The 23,063-nt window shown below is 35.8% G+C and overlaps 1 protein-coding gene across 1 annotated transcript in view; it reads right to left on the minus strand.

Moving 5' to 3' along the window:
* CDH10 (cadherin 10, type 2 (T2-cadherin)) overlaps positions 1–23,063 on the minus strand; it is a 135,142-nt gene that overhangs the window by 41,115 nt on the left and 70,964 nt on the right. Inside the window, exons 3-5 of the mRNA XM_004678066.1 lie at positions 4,871–5,165; positions 3,204–3,323; positions 1,967–2,134 (exon numbers count right to left, since the gene is read on the minus strand). Of these exons, the coding sequence (XP_004678123.1) occupies positions 1,967–2,134; positions 3,204–3,323; positions 4,871–5,165 (583 nt within the window). The remainder of the gene's footprint in view (positions 1–1,966; positions 2,135–3,203; positions 3,324–4,870; positions 5,166–23,063) is intronic.

Raw genomic sequence — 23,063 nt, forward strand, 5'->3', positions numbered from 1 at the left:
TGGCAGACCTCTCCTGACCCGCCCGCTGCTCCCTTCAGCAGTGTACTTTGTCAATCTGCCTGTTCTGCTCCCCGCTCTGTCTCTGGTGAATCCTCTCACCACCCCTGAACCTCTGGCCTGTACCCCAGTTCTATATGCATAAACAAATGAATCTAAAAAAAAAGGTGACAGGGACACAATTAGGGTTTTTTTTGTTTTGTTTTGACAAAATTCACCTTTAGTTTCTAAATTATGTTTGGTAGAAAAAAGTTCTCAACATTTTTAAATAAATGACTCCATTGGTTGACTTAAACCGTTACTCACAGAGCAGATCAAAATTTCTTAGCCTGAGCCCCATTGCCATTTTGGGTCAGGTAGTTCTTTGTCATGTGAGTTGTAAGGATACTTAGAAACATTCCTAGTTTATTCCCTCCAGGTGCCAGTGGTACTCCCCAATCGAGAAAGTCAAAAATGTCTCAAAACACTGTCAGATGTTTGTGGAGGATGGCAAAATTGCTCCTGACTAAGAATGATTGCTATAGATCCACTCAATAAAATAAGCTTGACAATGAAGGACATCTGAGTTTTCACCCCACCTAATGACTGATATGTTTCTCTTTGACAGATGTAGCATATTGAGAAATGTTGGGCTTGGTTTAGTTAATCTGCAGGGAAATTTGCATTCTGATCCTTTGCACAATTCAACATTGTTAAGGGCAGAAATGTAGTAATTCCAGCCACTGAGTCAAATGCTTCATAGACATTGAATTATTTAATCTTACCGTACTCCAGGGAGTATACACTCCTATTCAGTTTGACTGAGTGACAGTGAGGCCTATTAGTGACGTAATGGCAGGGCTACTAAGTAAAGAAAGCAGCAATGGGACTTAGGCAGGAATATTCCACAGTCTGCTCCTGAGATATCCATAGAACAGTGACTACCATACTAGAGGAATTCTACATAATAGTCTTTGCTGCAAAGGTCTAAATCTCTCTTTCTCTCTCTCTCACACACACACACTAAAATAAAAATTAGGGGGGTCAATTTAGAAATAAATACACATTTGTAGTAAAATTTAAGGAATACTAAATTTAAGGATTTAACACAAATGCCCTAGAGTCTGAATTTCATATACATTCCTAATGATAGGAAACTACTAGTTAACCAGAATGTGGCTTGGAAGAATACACTGAGACCTAAAATAAACCTCGCAAATTGTACATCTTCCACATTTACATTAGAAAGGAGAATAAATACCTATAGTAAGCAGCAAGAAGTTAATGTTTCTTAAACTATAATAGAACAATGAGAATAATGAGAATTTGAAGGGTTAATTCTACAACACATAATGGATCCATGTATAAGATCAGGGATACACATGTTTTAGTTAGGTTGTTTTTCAAAATACAGAGATTTTAAATGCAAGTCTGACACTGTGGTATTAAATGCAAGTCTGATTAGTTTGTAAGGTTCTCCTATGTAGCCCTTTGAGTCCTTCTAATACATCAAATTAGATTTTTTATTGAAAAATTTTACCCTTGAGTTAGGATCCTCCTTATTAAATTCTAAGTGGAAATAAACACTTTCATTGTAGAAGTATGACTTAGTTTGTTTTCCAATAAAACCTTATTTCCTTTTGCTCACTGAAAGAAAAAGCTCTTAGATTATAATCACAGAAGTACAATATACACATTTATGTGTGTGTCTGAACAACATATGCTGGATACATCTAATTTTTATATTTTAATAACAATGACTTCATCAGCATATATGCCTTTTAGCCTGTGTGTCTGAGCAAAATATACTGGATATATCTAATTTTTATCTTTTAATAGTGACTTCAGCATCTATACCTTTTACCCCATTTTTATGGCATATTTTCTATGTGTTTTAAATTCAGGGATTGACAATTGGTATTTTTCTTCTCCTTTTTTTCCCCTTTCAATCTAAAGCTTTGTTCTGCAAAACGTATCAAAGGAAGCTTACTCTGGGGGAAGCGAGGTGGATTGTCGTTGACATCTGTCAGTGTGATGTTCACTGTGGTGGTCCCGGATAATCCCCCCATCTGGCCGCCCATATCCTTGGCTTGAATCACCACTTGGTACTGCTCCCTGTTTTCTCTGTTCATGTTGGGTAAAGCAGTCCTGATGATACCTGAAAGAAGTATAGAAGCATCTGTAATCGTTATTAAAATGTCCATTGTTAGCTCTTTAAATACCACACAACTTGGATGTTTTAGTGATTTTTGAAGTTCAAAATATTTTCCCTTTTACTTTCATTAGCTACAAATAGTTTTACAGTTGATGTTGTTTTTCTGTTTCTTATGAATACTCAATCTGTAACATAGTGACTTAAAACCACATGTAAAAACATAGAAAATGTATGTTATAGTTTTAAAATTTTATTTATTTATGCATATAGAACTGGGGTATAGGCCAGAGGTGCAGGCTGGTGAGAGGATTCACCAGAGACAGAGTGGGGAGCAGAACAGACTGACTGATGAAGTACACTGCTGAGAGGAGCAGCAGGCAGGTCAGGAGAGGTCTGCGGCGCCATGTGGTCACCTCCAGGGCAGGGACAGAATTCTTGCTCAAGTGACTTTAGCTTCTTTGTGCTGTGCTTTAACCCTCTGTACCACCAGAGAGGGTCCAAAATGTATGTTAATTCTTAACACATTCAATAATAATAATTCACATTTTCTTTCTTTTTTTATGTTACATATATACATACATATATATATACACACATATATATATTACATCATTCTGCATTTTATACATTTTTTCATCTAGATTGTAATCATTCACCTTTTACTTCTAAATGAACATTTTTTGAGTATGTGTAGATGGTTTGGGGTGTAAGCCTGAGGTGCAGGGGCCAGAGTGGAAGTGAGAGTTTTCACCAGTGAGAGAGTGGGGAGTAGAGCAGGTGGAGTCACTAAAATCCACTGCTGAGGGGAGCAGCAGGGAGACAGGAGAGGTCTGCTGTGCCATGTGGGTCAGCTCCCTGGCTGGGGATTGAACTCAGGCCGCAGAAAGACAGCACTGAGACTTTACCGCTAGGCCGCCAGGGGGACCCTCCTCTTTTATTTCTTAAACCTTTAAGAATAGCACCCTCATTCTTCTGTGAATGTTAATATGAAGGTTTTGCTCAGTTTCCCTCTTTTTTTTACTTATAAAGTATTAAATTATCAAATCAATGAAACTGATTCATGATTCCTGACCTGTTTCAGGCTCCACAGAGAAATATGGCTGCCCCTGAAGTATGCTGTAAATGATTCTGGCGCTGTTTCCATACGAGGGGTCATCGGCATCGGTAGCTGTGACTTGCACCACAGAAGTACCTGAAGTATCCAAATTCAGCTTAGTTCTGCACAGTACCAGAAGGAGGAGCAAAAGCACTGGTTTTCATGGAAGACTTGAATGGTTTTTGGCTTTAACAATGACCTCTTAAAGAAACATTTATCTATAACGATGAAAATTGTGTTATCCACAGGTAAATGCTGAATTCAACAATGTATTTAGTTAGCCTACAGGTGGCATGCAATATGTAATCTGATACAGCATATCAGATAATAATTAATATAGTCACCTCTCAAACTCTCGGGTTTGATATTTAAATTCCTTTTCACGTGATATGCCTTTCATGTAAAGGGCATATCTAATCACAAAGGAGTAAGTATGCTCTTCTTTTCCCCCTTTCCACTAATTAACTATAAAAATAATTAACATCTGCTCTAGAATACAATTTTATGAATAGATTAAATTCTAAATTTAGAAACAATCCAAGATGATCCCAAGTCCCATAAACTATTAAGAGCTGTTTAATAAAGTTCAAGATATTTAAAAGGACTTTATAGTAAGGCGATTGCCAGAAGTTCTTGGGATTTAGTGAAGTAAATATTAAATAATAATCCCTGAACAATGCTTTTGAAAACATTGATAGAAATTTGCTATTACGAGTGTTATTTTTAAAAATAACAGAATTGTTTTATAAGTTTATTCAACTTCTCCCTCATTTGAACAATGGTTCTGTTCTACTTAATGCAAATGTGTGTGTGTGTATATCTACAAAGGTTATCATAATTTCCTGGTATTTAATTTTCTGCTATATTCTGTGTAATTAAAAAAAACCCTGCCTTATCTTTCTTTGCCTACAAATAAAACATCCACTTACATTGAAAAGAGAACTTTTATTTTCTGGAGTACTATACTTGTTTTCTTATGTTTTGTGCCTTAGCATTTTCTACAACCAAAGTTTGTAATTCTATATGAGTATGTCATTAACAATGGATTTTCCACTGATTGTTTTGAATATGAAATTGATACCAGTAATTAATGTTATAGTGAAAGCATATGAAACTGAATATGAAATTGATACCAGTAAGTAATGTTATAGTGAGCGGATCTTTTTTTTTAGACAATTAATGTGAGTGATGTAGGTATACTCACTTCCATTGTGTATTAAGTGGTTAATCCAGGCAAATTCTTCAGGCAAATTTTCATGAGGATGTACATGTGAAGACTATTACATCTAAGGTGTTCTGAATATATTTATAATTGCAGTTAGGGTTCAACACAACTGACATTCAAATCTATGAGACAAATATGTTGTCTTTTGTACAATTTCTACTGATATCCAATGGTAATTCTCAGATTTTAGAGGTAACTGTCCATTTATTTGTATTATAGTAAGTTCATAAATCTTAGGAAGTGAAAAATGACTTATATTTCACTGACTCATTTCCTAAAATTAGAAAACAGAAACTGTACTCTGAGTAGAGAATTAAAGGTAATTTCAATTGATTACAATATTTTTGGAGATTTTTTGGTATGTATTTTTACAAATTTTTAACACCATCATAAATACCATAAAAAAAAAAAAACTTACCTACAACGGACATTTCAGGAACACTAGCTGTATAAACTTCCTCTGGGAAGGTTGGCTCATTGTCATTGATATCATGGATTTTGATCACAAACTCAGACTCTGGCTCTACTGGCCTCAGAGTTCTTCTGTTAATAGCTTGTGCACGTAGAGTATAAAAGGCCTTTTCTTCCCTATCAATTCTTCTTGTGGCATGAATGTCACCTGTTTTTTCATCAATAATAAAGAGAGTGCCAGCTCCATCTCCAGATAAAATATATTTGAGTGATCCATCTCCTTTATCTTGGTCTGAATGAAGCTGGGGGAAATAAAATAGTACATATGTATGATAACATCTAAAGGCATATAATACTGAAGGAATTCAAAGAAGGTCTCTCAAGTCCCGTCACTGAGTGATAGCGTCAGTTATCTCTGTTCTTGAAATGAAAGTTGAATAAGTATGACTCATCTATATACTCAAAACAGTAAGACCAGTTTTCTACATAGCAGTCTGATTTTATTCTAATGAAGAAAGGTCATAAAAATCAACCAAATATAGTTCCCTTTTTACCTTGCTGGTAAGTAAACATTTTCACAGACAAATAACTGCCAATAAAGACTGAAGTCATCAATTTTGATAAGTTGGAACTGTCGACAAGACTATCCTCATCTCTGATATGAGAGTGAGAAATTCTTTTACTCTCACATTATACAGGCAATCCATCTCCTATGAACTTATTACTTGTTATTGCAATTCGATTGGAGATTTAGTGATGTTACTAATTCTCACTCATTAGCGAGGCCACTAAGAATAGCAAATTTGTATGAGATTTAACTCCTGCTTTAGAAACAATATGCCTCATTGCTTGGTTCAGACAAAAGTCAGCAACTCTCCCGCAAATATTTGTGGGACTCAAAGCAGTCGTATAGATGATCCATAAAATACATGCCTATACGTGTGAAAGTTCTAAATCAAGTTAATAAAGGATAATAAAAAACAAGCTTCCTCCCTTGTTAACTCTTTTTCACAACCACAAATATCAAGTTCTATGCAAGCATGAGACAAATGCATGGCAAGCCTGTTTCCTACATACTTTTTGGTATCCACAATACCATCCTCCAGAATTAAGTCGACATGTCAAAAACCTTCACATGCTTCCCCCTGGACATCCCAGGCTGGTGCATATCCTATCCCAGTGCTAATGCAGGATTCCCTTGAGTCATGGGCAAACTCTATGTTTTTTTTTTTGTTTGTTTGTTTTTTAATGATGTCCACTAAATCAGTTTTCAGGGTTAGGGGGTACATACAACTGGGTGGGTCTAGCAGGCCAGCCAGTCTTGGTGGCTGACCTGGAGAAGGGATGCTGTTTGGACACAGAGGCAAGCTTGGGATGTTTAGGTAAGAAATAACAGCCTGCAAGTACCATGAGAATAGTTTGGAAATGGATGTGTAGGCTCAGGCTGAGGTTATACCCTACTCTCATAAAATCCTACCCTGAAGGGAGGGGCTTAGCATGATTTCATAAAGCACAGGAGTGTACCTTTCTCTTTATTATTATTTTTAAAGATTTATTTATTTATGCATTCACGAAGTAGGGTACAGGCTAGAGACAAAGAGGTGAGCAGAACAGGCAGATCCACTGAAATACACTGCTGAGGGGAGCAGTGGGGAGATAGGAGAGGTCTGTGCGGGGTGGGTGAGCCCCCTGGCCCCAGATTAAATTCATGCTGCAGTGGCTGTGGATAACCCCTTGAGCCACCAGAAGGGCCCTGTGCTTTTTCTTTTCTTTTTTTAAAGATTTATTTATTTATGCTTACAGAACTGGGGTACAGGCCAGAGGTGCAGGGATGGTGAAAGGATTCACCAGAGACAGAGTGGGGAGCAGAACAGGCAGACTGACAAAATACATTGCTGAGGGGAGCAGCGGGTGGGTCAAGAGAGGTCTGCTGGGCTATATGGGTCACCTCAGGGCTGGATCCAACTGGCATTGAAGCAGCTACAGCCAGCTTACAGTGCTGTGCTCTAACCAGGTGCACGAAGGAGGGCCTGGCCCGATGCTTTTCCTTTAAATGTCCCTTCTGGCCCTCCCTGGTGGCGCAGCGGGTTAAAGCACAGCACTGAGAATCTGAAGCCACTTCCTCATGAGTTCGATTCCCGCCTGCAGCCTGCCCGGGAGGAGACCACATGGCGAGCCAGACCTCTCCTGGCCAGCCCGCTGCTTCCCTCAGCAGTGTACTTCGTAGATCTGCCTATTCTGCTCCCCACTCTGTCTCTGGTGAAGCCTCTCACTGCCCCTGAGCCTCTGGCCTGTACCCCAGTTCTGTATGCACAAATAAATAAATCTTTAAAAAAAAAAAAAAAAGTCCCTTCTAACCAATAATCATTTCCAGTGTTCCAGTGTAGATTCACAGTTTTATTATTTGCAAGTAGGAATCATACTTTTTAAAATTTTATTTTTTGTTGGATAAGACATGTAAAGATGTACAGTTTTTTTTAACTTCTATGAAGTATTTATTAAAACAGCTATCTTCACAAACATGTTTCTCATTAATATTCATATATAATGTAGACATAAATCAGAATAACTGTTCAGGCTGGAGCCCATACATTGTTTAAAATTGGAGGCAATATCTTTCAACTGTATAAAAGTTATGGAGATGCTTATGTAAATAGTTTGGGTTTTGTTTCTTAGATTATTTACAACATTAAACATTTCCATCTATTGACTTCTAATATCAGGAAACTACTTTCAGTGTAGTAGAATAATTTTGGTTCCTTCTCCTTAAGGAAGCTTTTGTCAATGAACTTGACTATGAACACATTTTATATAGACATTAAAACTTCAAATTAAATAACTATTTTAACAAAGCAGATGCCTGAAATATTACTGCAAATGGTATTGCTGCTTATTATTAAGTCTACAAAAGTAGTCTATATTTTGGTTAGTGGTAATTAGCTTTAGCTATCAGATTTTTATCAAACTTAATTTTCCTGATTTCCAGACAAATAACTCATTGCAGACATAATAGACAAAGATAGTCCAAATGTATATGTACTTTGGAGAAAAGTATCAAGTAAGCAAAGAAATCAATTTTTACTGAATTTTTACTTAATCATAAACAAAAGTATGGTTGAAATACCCAAGAAATGTCTGCTTTTAACTAAAAAGCTCTCACAAGTAACATATGACTGTGTTGTCCAGGGAACCAGTCTCAAAAAGTCACAAGATTGATGCTTTATAGTAATTGAAAATGCACATAGTTGCTGGGAAACTCTCCAATTATATGAATGTGCAACATAGCAGCAATTTTCCAAAGAGCAGATATAAGAGTTGTATTTTTGTTGTTATGTCTGGGAACCAGAGTAATTCATGAAAAGATTTTTGCTATTATCAATCACTTGATCAGCAATTTTTGTGCCCCATAGTAGACAACTATGGTGTTATACTATTCATTCATTCCACAATTTTAATACAGGGATTATTTGTTTATTCTCATAAGAAATAGTTACTTCTAAAAGTAAATCAACAATTCCTTTTAGAACAATGAAACATTCAACACTGTAGTTAAATTCAAAGGACAGACTATAAACTAACCCACAGGAATGGGGGAGGATCCCTTAAGCATATAACAGCAAAACAATTAGCCAAAGACTGAGACAGTTTTTTAACCTGTTGTATTTTTGTCCCATATTGTTAATTTTATAGCACATAAAGAAGACTGGATGAATACAGAATATAGATTCAGAGTGAAATGTATGTCAAGTAAGATGGGCTCAATTAGACCAGTTTCACTATTCAACAGTGAAATTTACAGTTTCACCATCTAATTCATAATTAGACATGACAAAAACATGCTAGTTTGGTGAGACTTCAATTTTTTTTAAAGTTTTGGAATATGAGCAGGGTGTTTTACATTTACTAATGTACAGATAACAAAAATGAAGTTGTAACTGGGCCACAGACTGTGGGAGTTTCTGTTGGATTAGAAAACTGAGCGTGGTGGTAGGGAATCAAAGAATGAAGGATTCTAAGTTAGACTGTGATTTTGAGAAGCAGAAAAGTAAGAAAAAATTCTTCCTTACAAACTGGAATATAATTAAGAGGGAAATATTAGACCTGTGGATTTTTTAGATTTGTAAGTGTTCATCTTGAGAAGCCAGACTTAACAATATTTTTTTCTTGAGACATATAGAACTTGCATAAAGGAAAAAAAAAAAAAAAGTAGACCTGCCTTGCTAGCATACAGGTTAAAGCACATCATGAAGCTTGCTGCGGCCGCTTCACCTTGAGTTGGATCCCTGGCCAGGATCCAACAGACCTCTCCTGATCACCCACTGCTCCCCTCAGCAGTGTACTTCGTAGGAAAAAGAAGTAACTTTGTTTTTTACAAAGTAAGCAATTGGACATTAGAATAAAAGACCGGAGTGACAATATTGGGGTCTTGGCATTATTAGCCCATGTTTATTAAAAGACTATTTAGTTTATTTTTTTAATATTTATGTTTGCATATAAGAACTGGGGTACAGGCCAGAGGCCTGGGGGATGAAAGGATCCGCCAGAGACAGAGTGGGAAGAAAAACAGGCAGATGGAGTGAAATACACTGCTGAGAGGAACAGCAGGCAGGACAGGAGAGGTCTGCCACGCCATGTGGGTCACCTCCTTGGACAGGGATCGCACTTGTGTTACAGTGGCTCCATAGTGTAGTGCTTTATCCCCTTGCATCCCCAGGGTGGCACTTAAAGACTATTTCAATAAGCATATTTGAGAAATGGAGAGGCAAAGAAGTGCATCATGTATTTACCATCAGTAGGAAGATAAAGAGATGCATTTCTAGGTCTCCTGCGACTTGATGAAACTGATGAGAGACAAATCAACAATAGAATGTTGGTGGTGATGAGTTTCTTAAGTTACAGAAAGAGACCAATGGATGGGATTTTTTAATTATAGTCTCCTACCCGTGTCTCCCTCTTTAACATCCTTCTTTATTAATTATTTCTTCCTTTTCCTAATTATTATGTGTGTGTGTGAACTAGAACTTTATTTCACATTCCAACTCAGTTCACTAAGCAACAGTCACAGGAGGGGTAGGCCTGGCAACTGTGGTTTGACTGTTTTATTGGATTTAGGTATCAATACTTGGATTTATTAAATATAGTTGAACAAAGCAGTTTGTTACTTTGAAGAGGGGTTATAGATCATGTGTCAAATAATTTACAGCATAAAGTCTGAAATAAGTTTTATATTGATTTGACCTTGTGTGTGTGTGTGTGTTTTTTTTTTATATGAGACATTAAATTTTCTTTAAACATAGAAGAAACTGTCAGATTATTGTGACTTCAGTTCCTTAGTAACACCTGTTCTCCGGTGTGAAACATTTGTGCCACAAATCTTTAAGAAGAATTTTATGCTAATACTGACCTTTTCTTTCCTTGAGGAAAGCCTATTAAAAATTCACAACCTGCTGTGTTCCTTGTAAATTCACAAGCAGATAAAGGACATGGCAAGATACATGACAATTAATGAAAATAGAACAACTGGTTCTGTGTTGCACATTTAAAAGTCATTTTCCTATTATTTAACTTTTTATTTAGATATGATTCCTCAATTCAAAGCTTGATCATTTAAAATGTGACAGAGTTCTGATAATTTTATTACATTTCACGTAAAATATTCTTAGGATTATTTTCTAAAACATTGTTCATAAGATCAAAGGGGCCTTTTAACTTTTCTAGTTTAAGACCATCTTTATTTTACTAGAACAAATACAAAATCCAATCAATTTTTATCACAGAGAAGCTAAATTAAGATTAAACGTTTAGGATAGGGGCTATCTTGATGGAACTGTTGCTTTCTAATATCAGTTAATTTTATTTCATTTTTTATCTTCTCACATTAAATGAGGACATTTAAAAACCAGTCACAGGACCCTCCCTGGTGGCACAATGGGTTAGAATGCAGTACTGCAAGCTGGCCACAGCCACTTCAGTGTGAGTTTGATCCCTACCTGCCCTGGAGGTGACCCACATGGTGCGGCAGACCTCTCCTGACCCGCCCCCTGCTCCCCTCAGCAGTGTACTTCATTGATCTGCCTGTTCTGCTCCCCACTCTGTCTGTGGTGAATCCACTCACTGCCCCTGCACCTCTGGCTTGTACAGTTCTGCATGAATAAATAAATAAATCTTGAAAGAAAAAAAAAAGAATATGGTATTAAAAAAAAGCAGTCAGTGTCAGTGAACTATAGACAATTTAATTAATTTGCACCATCAGGCAACTGATAAAAATTTTTATTAAATCGCCATTCTTGGCTGGAATATAAATGAAGAATAAATTTTGAAAACAAAATATGACAAAAATCATACCTGCCAGTACTGCCAGAAAAAGCTTAACTATTAGTTCAGAATGATTTGTTGTTGTGTGGGATTCTTTCTCATTCAGAATATCAGTACCTTTTTGGATATGTGTAACTGTTGCTAACTGTTCTATTGCAACAATTTAGAAACATCTGAATTACATTTGTAGAATTATAATGATGAATTCTTTGAAGGGTACATTTTAATGAATGAATCATAGGGACTATAACATTTCCTATGTGCACTTAACAATTGCTTATGTGTCGATGTGTACTTGTTCATTAATTTAACATGTCAGAAGTTGTTGAATAAACTGTATCTTATACATTAAGAGTTTTATGCCTTCTGCATTTCAAACATGGTAAAAGTCCAGAATGTGGCAAATATGCGAGGCTATTCTGCTAGGTCATTGCTAGCATGTTTTCTGATTGCTCCAGTGAGTAACATAATACTGAATGGGAAATAAATCACTGAATGAAATAATTTTAAATTTATATCCAATAAAAAAATGCTAGGGAAGATGGTGAGCAGCTGAAAGCATGTTAAGCCAATCAACACAATCTGGTCAGAAATCAATAAGAAGGTACTAATTTTGTTGAGTCTGGGGGAAAAGGGAGAGATGGTGACCTTGAGTTAGAATATGTGAGGCTTACAAAGTAAGTAAAGTTGGTCATTATTTTAATATGAATGACAGAAGAAAATATAGACCTCTTTTTATGAATCCAAATGAAGCTATTTTTCTTTCAAAAGTTGAATGTGAAAAGAAATAAAGCTTACCCATGGACTATCCAAGCAATTATGATAATGTAAAAATGTCTTATATATATAATTTAGATTGATATGTACTTTCCTGAATAATTTCTTCCTGGAACTAGAGGAAATATAGAGAATTAAATGATGGATGGGCAGTGATGCTTGCAAAACTTAGTGTGTGGCAAAAAATACAAATGGGGGACCTCCTTGGTGGGGCAGGGGTTAAAGTCACAGCACTATGAAGCTATCCCCAGCCCTGCCTCATGAGCTAGATCCTGGTCAGGAAGTTGACCCACATGGTGCAGCAGACCTCTCCTTTCTTGCCCACTGTTCCCCTCAGCAGTGTATTTTGGTACATCTGCCTGTTCTGTTCTCCTCCCCACTCTGTCCCTGTTGAAGTCTCTCACCCTCCCACCCCCGCAAGTTCTATACCCAAGTTCTTCTATGCATAAATAAATGTAACTAAATCTTTAAAAAAAATGTTTTTTTTTTCCCACAGTTGAGAACATTTATCTAGATCTACCCTGCAAAGAATAAAATTCCCATTGAGGGTGGGATTCAATAGCTAGAGGTTCCTCTTCCCATCTAATCTTGTAAGAGATTAAGCCTGTTAAGAGTTGGCCTAGTGCTTACAGGCTCCCTGAATGGAGAGTCCAATCAGGCATCATCGAGTTTGAAGGGCTCTCTTTTAAAGTCATTAGCACTGACTCAAGACCCTAACACATATCAGGTTTCTTAACAAATGGTGTTATAAAATTCATGAAGGCATCTCTAGCTAGAAATACTGTTTAAAGTAGTTAAATTCACATGCAATAAAAAAAGTTTTAAGTCCTTAAATGCAATAAGTCAAATTGCAAGTGGGGTATCTCAGTGAGGGTATATTTCTTAATTAGTACTATAAAAACATGAAGATTACATTGAAGATATTTATTTAAGGTTCCCCATAGTCTTGTCTCCACAGGGTATTATCTACCTCAAACCCTTAAATGGTATGCTGAAACACAGTAGACACATTCTATCTGTTAATTTTTTCATTTGTAAACGAGTTCTTGGGAAAATTATTTTAGAGAAGGTTCCTATGTTTTACAGACTTTGCCATCAGTCTTATCATTCTGAAAATCACTAAATTGTATATTCTCTTGTAGAGTAGAAATGACATAGAACATTCTACATCTTGGTTTTAAAACTGGCGAATCAGTGAAGGAAGATCGCTTCCTTATAAACTACTTAAGGCAGCTAAGAATGTTTCTTTCCTTCTTTTCAACAAGAAGGGTTTGCAAGGGGCTATGGAAGGAAGGAGAGGATTTGGGAAAAGCAGTCATTAAAAGCATTTATTAATCTAAGTACCACATTTATTGAACTGGATTGAATTAAACCAAACTAAAGAAAGTAATTATTTTTTTATGTTATTTTAGGACTTAGAAGTTTTGGCAGTTATGTGACAGAGGCAGTATTGGGAAGCTCTTGTGTTTTCAAGGCTTATCAAGATGATTTATCTTGCAGCTATAGAGTGACAAGTAAACGATTGGATTGCAAAATAGAATGGGCGAATGGCCACCATGTCTATTGATTATGGTCAAAGAGGGAACAAGCCAAAGGGTGTTAGGTATTTGAATTTATTGGATATGTTTTAGGTGTGGATTTAAAGAGAATCTTTGAAAAGGTTATAAACATGTCCTAGAAAAAAAAAATGTGTGTTTGTGTGTATACCAAACAAAAACATGGCTACATTCAGTATTAGAAGTAAAAAGATCCTTTGAAATCTAGTCATAAACTACCAAATTAAAACAAAACAATACAAGACTATAAACCTCACTAAATATTTGATTGCTATAGCATGAACTTACAGATTAAATTGAGGAGGAGAAATATCTAATCACCTTCAATTATTCTAACTCTTCACCCATAATTTGACTGAAAGTTTATGAAAAACTTTTAGCCTGAAACAACCAGCCAAGTGCTTCCCAACATCCAGAACCACAAAAACCAAAACAAATAATAAAATTACTGCTGCTGTGGTAAGTCATTAAATTTTGTGGTGTTACGCAGCTAACCAGAAGAGTAATCTATTTCATTTTATGAGTGTAATATATATTAATATTACATTACATATTGATATATATTCATCTTACATGGTTAACTTGGAGCTTTGTTTATGAGCTATTTTATTTGTAAGTTCTCTGCTTCTTGAAATGTCCTTTCCCCCCATTACATTTTCTCACATTTATAGTAACAATTTCTTCAAATATCCTGATCAACAATTTAACTCAATATATACCATTAGGCTCGAAATATTTTTTCTCAGAAACTTTTAGAAAACACATCACTTTCTTCTAATACCCAATATTACTATTAAAAAATATAGTCGAAATTTAATTTGAGTAAAAAAATGGGTATACTTAAGCTGAAGATCTTATTCTTTCATAATAATTTTTGAAATAAAGTACATTTCATTTCAATGTTTTGTAATGTTATTTCAGTTTGATCACTGATGTCTTTTGAGTTGGCATTGAAAAAATGTTTTTTTTAATATATAATATGTTTATTTTTACATCATTTTGTACATTTTTTTTCCCATCTCAATTGTAATCCCTGTGGGTTTCCCATAACCAAGTCACTCATGTGCCAGCATATTTCACCATAGTCCAGCACACTTCCTTCCTCCCACCCCCATAAAATGTCTCTGGTTATATGGCTGTTCATTATTATTATTATTTTCTCGCCTGGTCCATTGTACTCCTGCTATGAGTGAAAACATCCAATATTTTTCTTTTTCTTTCTGGCTTATCTCACTAAGCATGATCTTTTCCAGCTCCATCCATGTTGCTGCAAAACACATGTGTTTCTTTCTTTCTTTTTTTTTTGGTTGCTGAGTAATATTCCATTGTATATATGTACCACATCTTTTTAATCCAGTCACCTACTTTAGGGCATTTGGGCTGCTCCCATGTCCTTCCATTTGTAAATAAAGCAGCAATAAACATGGGGATGCAGGTATCTTTTTGAATCAGTGTTTCTGTGTCTTTTGGGTAGATACCTAGAAGTGGGATTGCTGGGCCATATGGAAGCTCCATGTTAAGCAGCATGAGGAACCTCCAAACAGTTTTCCATAGTGGTTGTACTAGTTTGCATTCCCACCAGCAGTACAGGAGAGTTCCTTTTTCTCCACATCCTCACCAACATTTGTTGTTGCTAGTTGTTTGAAGATGTGCCATTCTCACTGGGGTGAGGTGGTATCTCATTGTGGTTTTAATTTGCATCTCCCTTATTACAAGTGATGTTGAACATTTTTTTATATGCTTGTTGGCCATCTGCATTTTCTCTTCAGAAAAGTGTCTTTATAGCTCTTCTGTCCATTTTTTGATGGGGTGGTTGACTTTATTTTTGTTGAGTTTCATCAGTTCTTTGTATAACTTTGTGATCAATCCTTTATTGTTAGTTTTGTGTGAGAAAAATTTTTCCCAATCAGTGGGATGTCTGTCTATTGTACTGTCTCTTTTGCTGTACAGAAGCTCAATTTGATGTAGTCCCATCTATTTATCCTTGCCTTGAAAAAAATATGTTTTTAACAGTTCATTATATCGTCTCCTCTCTGTCTCTGTCTCTGTGTGTCTCGTTTTCTTCTTTCCTTCCTCTCTCTCTCTCTCCCTTTTTCTCCCTCTTCTTTGCTTCTCTCTGTTTATCCCTAAATTTTCCAGCTGTTTTTTTTGAAGTTTATTAGATATTATGGATTTATACTTGACTATTTTATTCACAACCATGTCCTTTTAAATTTGCTTTGATTCCTTAACATTTAAAAAAATGCTTTTCTTTTAAATGCTTCTTTTTAGTAAACCTCTTACATTTTTTCCTGCTCTCTTAGATGATAAATTTATTCACTCTCAAGTTCTTTGCTAGTCTGTGACTTACTTTTTGCTCCTCCAGAGAGCAATGTTCTATTTAGTATATGAGATTTTGCTATTTTGTGGCTCAGGATTTCCTAAATTTTAGTGACGTTATTATTTAACATTTTTGTACAAGTTTCATGAGAAACTTAGATGATTCTTCCCTTCCTAACAAGCTTGAATCGCAAATGAGCATGAGATTACATGGGATGGTCAAGTAGCCATGTGGTTCTTAGGTAACACAAGGGTTAGCTGCCAAGTTGACTTCTTCCCTAGATCTGGCCAAAAAAGATATAATAAGCCCAAGTAGATTTAGGCAGTTTCTTACTCTAAGTAGAGGAAACACTATTAACTTCATATTTGTGCTTGGACCTTGAAGTTCCAAGAAGCTGGTGCAGCATCACAGACCCACCCTGCATCATGTAGGTATGCATCAAGGTGAGCCATTATGTCCCCAAGAGAACTTCTACTATGACATTTGTTTCTCTGCAACATACATCATTCTTGGAAATGGGAGAGGGAATTTTTTGTTTGCTTTGCATTTCTGTGAAATGTAATAGTTTTTTTTTTTCCTTAAAGATTTATTTATTTTGTGCATACAGAAGTAGGGTACAAGCCAGAGGCTCAGGGACAGTGAGAGGCTTCACCAGAGACAGAGTAGGGAGCAGAACAGGCAGATCGACGAAGTACACTGCTGAGGGGAGCAGCGGGCGGGTCAGGAGAGGTCTGCTAAGCCATGTGGTCACCTCCAGGGCAGGCGGAAATCGAACTCATGCGGAAGCGGCTTTTAGATTCTCAGTGCTGTGCTTTAACCCGCTGCGCCACCAGGGAGGGCCATGTTTTATTTTGCTTTTAGTGAGATATCATTGGTTTATAAGACTGTATATGAATCAGAGTATAGAGGCCCATTGCCTCGGGTATATTTTACTACATCACATCTACCACCAAAATTCCTATAGTCTTCTATCACAGCTATGAGTCCCCTTTGCTCTTTGTTCCCAACCTCTAGCTTCCCATCAGGTAGCAGGAGAGAGCATTTTATCTACCTTCCTTGAATATCTTTGAGGAATGAGCAATTTTCTACTTGTACTATTTCGGAATGTAAAATAAAAAAATTGTTAATATTGATATTTATATGTGAAGAAATATGTAGATGCATGAAAAATTGTCTTCCAATAAAGCTAGAATGTGTTTTCCTGAATTAAGAGCCTCAATATAAAAAGCAAGGAGAAAATAGGAAGGTGATGAATGCTCATCTCCTCTATCTACAATATTGCTTGTAGGGTGATACTCTTCTGAATATCTTGTTTATGCTATTGTTACAGGTGAAAGGTGAGGGGGTAGGAAGGTAGAGTCATCAATGAAACCGATTATTCAGAAGAAAGTAAGTAACCAATGATTTCAAATTAAAAGCGAAAACGATATTCCACGTAAGCTTTCTCTTACACTAATCTCATTAATGTCTACATCTGTTTTGCTGACTGGTGCAACTATCACAATGACCTCTTCCCTTTTAGTTTCCCTAAATCTTCCACAATTTGTATTCATCTGAAGTCTCATTAGTTTATCCCCTGTGTTTCTAAACTGTATCACTTCCAATCCATACCATTTCATTTTCTTCTTCTTCCATGGAAAAGGAAATATCCAAGTATTGAGGATGTCATGTTGAAGAAAACTTACCTTTTAAAAATAATAGTGCAGCCCTGTCTGGTGGTGCACCGGTTAAAGCACAGCACTAAGAAGCTTAAACCATTTCCGCGTGAGTTCTATCCCCACCTGTCCGGGAGGTGACCCACATGGCCCAGCAGACCCCTCCTGGCCCACCCTCTGCTCCTCTCTGCAGTGTACTTCCTCGATCTGCCTGTTCTGCTCCCCGCTCTGTCTCTGGTGGGTCCTCTCACCCTCATCATCTCTGGCTGTAGTCAAACCCTAGTTATATATGAATAAATAAATCTTTAAAAATAAATAAATAAAATGAAAATAATAGTACAATTGCAATGATTCAGTTTGATATTGAAGAATATTTCTATAATTATGATCTATTTACATTATAAAATAAAATCTAACTATGAAGGATATTATTTCTTTCCTATGGAATCTCCAAATTCCAAGAATATTTAGAATTTAAAAAATGTAGTTATTTTATATAATAGCTCAATAACCCCTCGTCATAAGATTTTATTAAAATCACAGTCTAAGCTCTTTACTGAGAAATCTACTTCTACCATTAGTGGGTAAGAAGACTGTTGACTGAAATGTTAGATAGCAACTGCTTGACTAATGACAAGAAAATTTTTTTAAAAAAGGAATTGAAAATATTATATAATTGAATATAATGATAAAATATAAATAATCAGGTCTTTGGTCTCTTATGTATGTCATACTACAATTGAAGAAATTAACTGATATTGTGGTACTAATACTACGATAATTATTACACACTTTCTAGAGTTGTCCACAAAATTATTTTATATACATTTTTGTGTTTGAATTGATTTACAATTGAATTGATAAATTTTATCTCAATTATTACTTTAAAAATCATAAACATCATAAGTGTAAACTATACTTCAAGGTAATATTTTTAAGTTTGTCTGAACCACTTCATTTCCTTTGTTTGAATACTGTGAAATATGCTGTGTGCTAGTGATTCAGTATTAGGGGGTTGACAGGAAGTTTTCTACAGTACTATTTTCTATAAGTTGAACACAAATAAAAACAGGTTATTAAAATCAACCCCTTTTTGTTTTTGCATTTGTTTTTTTACCCTTCAATTTAGATACATTCTGTTTACTGCTGATATCTTCTTGACAATTTTTAAGTTGTATGAATTTTTGTATTTCACTGTCAACTATAAAAGCCTTAATATTGCTTTCTCTTATTTTAATACCCTTAGTCATTCTTATTTTCCATAAAAATGCCATTTTCAATTTATAACTTCAATTTTTAGTAAAACAGAACTAACTAGTTGAAAAAAACATTCAACATATTCTAATATGCATTTGTGCTTAATGTTATTGATGATACTCTTCACATAAAAGTAAAGAGAACTGTCCATTAAAATTACATAGCTTCTTTGGCCCTCCTTGGTGGTGTAGCGGGTTAAAGCACAGCACTGAGAAGCTAAAGCCACTTCCGCCTGAGTTCGATTCCCGCCTGCCCCGGAGGTGACCACATGGTGTGGCAGACCTCTCCTGACCCGCCTGCTGCTCCCCTCAGCAGTGTACTTTGTCCGATCTGCCTGTTCTGCTCCCCGCTCTGTCTATGGTGAAACCTGTCGCCGCCCCTGAGCCTCCAGCCTGTACCCCAGTTCTGTATGCACAAATAAAAAAATCTTTTTAAAAAAAATTAAGTAAAGCAATAGAATCTAAAATGCTAGAAAGTTTAAAAGTCATAAGTAATCTAAAGGACAAATTTATAGGAAAACTGTATTTTAGTTTAGATGACTACACTTTATATGAAGCTATTCATCCCATTAATGAGTGAGAATATATTTTAAGAGATATTAAAAATATATGATCTTCCTCTCTGAACAAATCAAAAAAATCAGAATCAAGGAATAAAGATGTCAGCATACACATCAAAAGAGGAAGAGGAACAGAGATGAAAACATGTCAAAGAAGTAATGTCAAAAGAGACACCTAGATTTTTACAATTGATAAATTGGTTCCACAAAAACAAAGCACATATGTTAGAACAAAGATGTTCAGTGATGAAGAGACTGGTCTTTTTACCTATTATAACCTGCCGATATAAAATTTAACAATTGCATTAGTTGCTGAACTATTTTACATTATAATATCGTAAGATAAATATCCTTTCTCAGTCTAGTTATTTCTTTCTCAGTCAGAATCTTTCATTTTTCACTTTTTTTTAGTGATTTTTTTTTAAAAGATTTATTTATTTGTGCATACAGAAGTGGGGTACAGGCCAGAAGCTCAGGGGCGGCGAGAGACTTCACCAGAGACAGAGTGGGGAACAGAACAGGCAGATCAACGAAGTTCAGTGTTGAGGGGAGCAGCGGGCGGGTCAGGAGAGGTCTGCCGCGCCATGTGGTCACTTCCGGGGCAGGCGGGAATCGAACTGATGCGAAAGCGGCTCTAGATTCTTAGTGCTGTGCTTTAACCCGATGCGCCACCAGGGAGGGCCTTTTTTAGTGAATTTTTTAAATCTTATTTAAAAGCAAATTACTTGCTGAGGATGGCAGGGAGTGAGGGCATGCATGTGTGCGTGTGTGTGTGTGTGTTAAAGAGGGACTCTATATCTTTTCACAAGCATACATTTTATTCCTTGCTTTCTTTCATCAGAGCACACAAACATACATACTGTAGGTAATTGGTATCAAAGGTATTATTTCCTCTTGTTTAGTAGAAATAAACAGTAAAAGAAAATACACTGTGGTGATTTTATTCTTTAGGCAAATTATTTAACAAGCTTGCTTTAGGCAAGTTGCATATCACAGCCAATTTTATTAATGAATAGACATCTGTTAAAATTTATTATTTGTTTATGAATTTTTAGCTATTAACTTGTATGTACAAATTTACATCTACATATGTGAAAAAAACATACATAGTAAATTATGTTTTATTTAATCAACTGATTGTATAACTGCAATGTGCATAAATTAACTCTAGCCAATTTTCACTCAATAATATTAACTCAATATCCCTCAGATGTTTCACTACTGGTATGTGGAACCCGCTGTATTTTGAAAAATGTGTTTATTGAAAGAGAAACATCAAAAGATGTCTATTAACTGTAAACCTCTGGCAAAAAAAGAAAAATAATCTGCTATGATAAGGGAAGTTTGTGGTTAAAATATTGCAAACAAATGGATACATCTAACAATGAAACAGTTTACAAAAAAGAAATTCATGAGTTTTTTGTAGGGAAAAAAAACAGGTTGTAAAATGATCTGTGAGAACAAAGTTCAAATTTTCTAAAACATTTTAGTTTAAAATTTATACTCATAAAATGGAGAATACACATTTTCATTTGGAACAATTTGATCGACTTAAGTGAAAAAATTAGTTTATTATTTAAGCCCGATTTTAGTAGCTATATTGCTTTTAGCCAGAGAAAAAAATGTGTGGACATACTTACAATGTTTTAAAGTTCAACTTTTAAATAGTTGGATATTGTCATATAATTGCTCTTAAATGAATTACCAATATTCAGTATTTTACATCCAAACTTGTGAACATTAGACTATTTGTGTCCTGCCTTTCACTAAACATTTTGGATGGTTTTACTTCAGAAATTCATGAACCCATTTACACAATGAAAATCACATTTTTCTTCATCTTCCCTTGATTGAATTTAAAATCAGCAAAAAATGCTTTATTTGGTTTTATTTCCAAATATGTGGTATGCATTTTAATACTCTACACATCTCCTTTGTCTTACATATTTCTGGCATGCTAACGAGGCCAGTAGCAAATCTGAAAATAATCCCAACTACAAATATAACCTGAGATCAACTGAAATTATTATATATGATACCACTTTCATTTCTGAGTATTTCTTTTTTATTTCTTTTTGAATTTATATAATTAAAATTGCACTGAATTAAATATTTTTTTTTAATATTTATTTGTCTATGCGCACAGAACTGGGGTACAAGCCAGGGGTGCATGGGTTGTGAGAGGATTCACCAGAGACAGAGTGGGGAGCAGAACAGGCTGACTGACCAAGTACACTGCTGAGGGGAGCAGCGGGCGGGTCAGGAGAGGTCTGCCGCGCCATGTGGGTCACTTTCAGGGTGAGGGATCAAACTCACAGTGAAGCAGCGGTGGCTAGCTTGCAATGCTGTGCTTTAACCCGCTGTGCCACCAGAGAGGGCCTATATATATATTTGGTTAGAAGCTACTGTGTTTTTTGACTGATGTGTGCCCTGAAGATTATAATAATATTAGGCGTTTGGATGAGGCTTGAAAGATTTTTTTTTTTTAAGATTTTATTTATTTGTTCACACAGAACTGGGGTATAGGCCAGAGGCTCAGGGGCGGCGAGAGGCTTCACCAGAGACAGAGTGGGGAGCAGGACAGGCAGATCGACAAAGTACACTGCTGAGGGGAGCAGCGGGCGGGTCAGGAGAGGTCTGCCGCGCCTTGTGGTCACCTCCGGGGCAGGCGGGAATCGAACTCCTGTGGAAGTGGCTTTAGCATCTTAGTACTGTGCTTTAACCCGCTGTGCCACCAGGGAGGGCCCGAGGCTTGAAAGATTTTTATAGAGTACAGATTTTTTATCTAACTTAGATGCCTTAACTTACAACCAGCATGAATAGCTGTTATTATTTTCTTTAAAAATATGGAAAGTAAGATTCTAGGAGATTACATAATGTTTCTAGGAACCTTGGCTGTTAATGTGTGTTGATGTTGAAACTACAGATTTTTCCTCTTAAATTGTTAACAATACTTAAATAGCATGACAATTTCAGGCTGCTAGAATTATGTATTCTATAAGAAATTTAACAACAAAAATAAAGAAAAATCGAGGCTTTTCTGTGATGTTATATATATATTTTCTAGCATCCTAGTGTACGGTTGTGAAATAATCAAAATTTCCTGGAAATGCAGTATTATATTTAAATCCTAACTGAGTAACTTGTAAGCTAAATAACTCAATACAATAGCTAAATTTTTGAAGCTTCAGCTTCTTCTTGGTAAAGTAGGATTTGTAGCCCTGATGGTATAATTGTGTTGTTCAAATTATAGCATCTAAAGTGTCTGGTAAAACTGGCACATATTATGCCCTCAACAGATGGCAACCAGTATTATTTTAATTATTGAATATTTTCAAAGTGCTATATATATATTTTTTATTTATTGACATAAAGTCCTAATATTTTGTTTGCATATGCATGTGTACATGTAAAGTCAAAATATGAAACAAAATCTGGATGCACTTGAAAACTTTATTTCAGGAGATTGATATACTTTCATTCTGGGTCTTCCATGGTGGTACAACGGGTTAAAGTACAGCACCATGAAGCTAGTACCAGCCTCTTCACCTCAAGTTTGATCTGCTGGCGGGGAGATGATCTACAGGGCACAGCAGACCTCTCCTGACCGGTCTGCTGCTCCCCTCAGAAGTGTACATTGTTGATTTGCCTGTTCTGCTCTCTGTTCTGCCTCTAGTGAATGCTCTCACCACTCCTGCATTTCTGTTTGTACCTCAGTTCTATATACATAAATAAATAAATCTTTAAAAAAATATATATAT

Source organism: Condylura cristata, unplaced genomic scaffold (assembly GCF_000260355.1).
Source record: "Condylura cristata isolate star-nosed mole 26May11 unplaced genomic scaffold, ConCri1.0 scaffold00007, whole genome shotgun sequence".
NCBI classification, from domain to species: domain Eukaryota; kingdom Metazoa; phylum Chordata; class Mammalia; order Eulipotyphla; family Talpidae; genus Condylura; species Condylura cristata.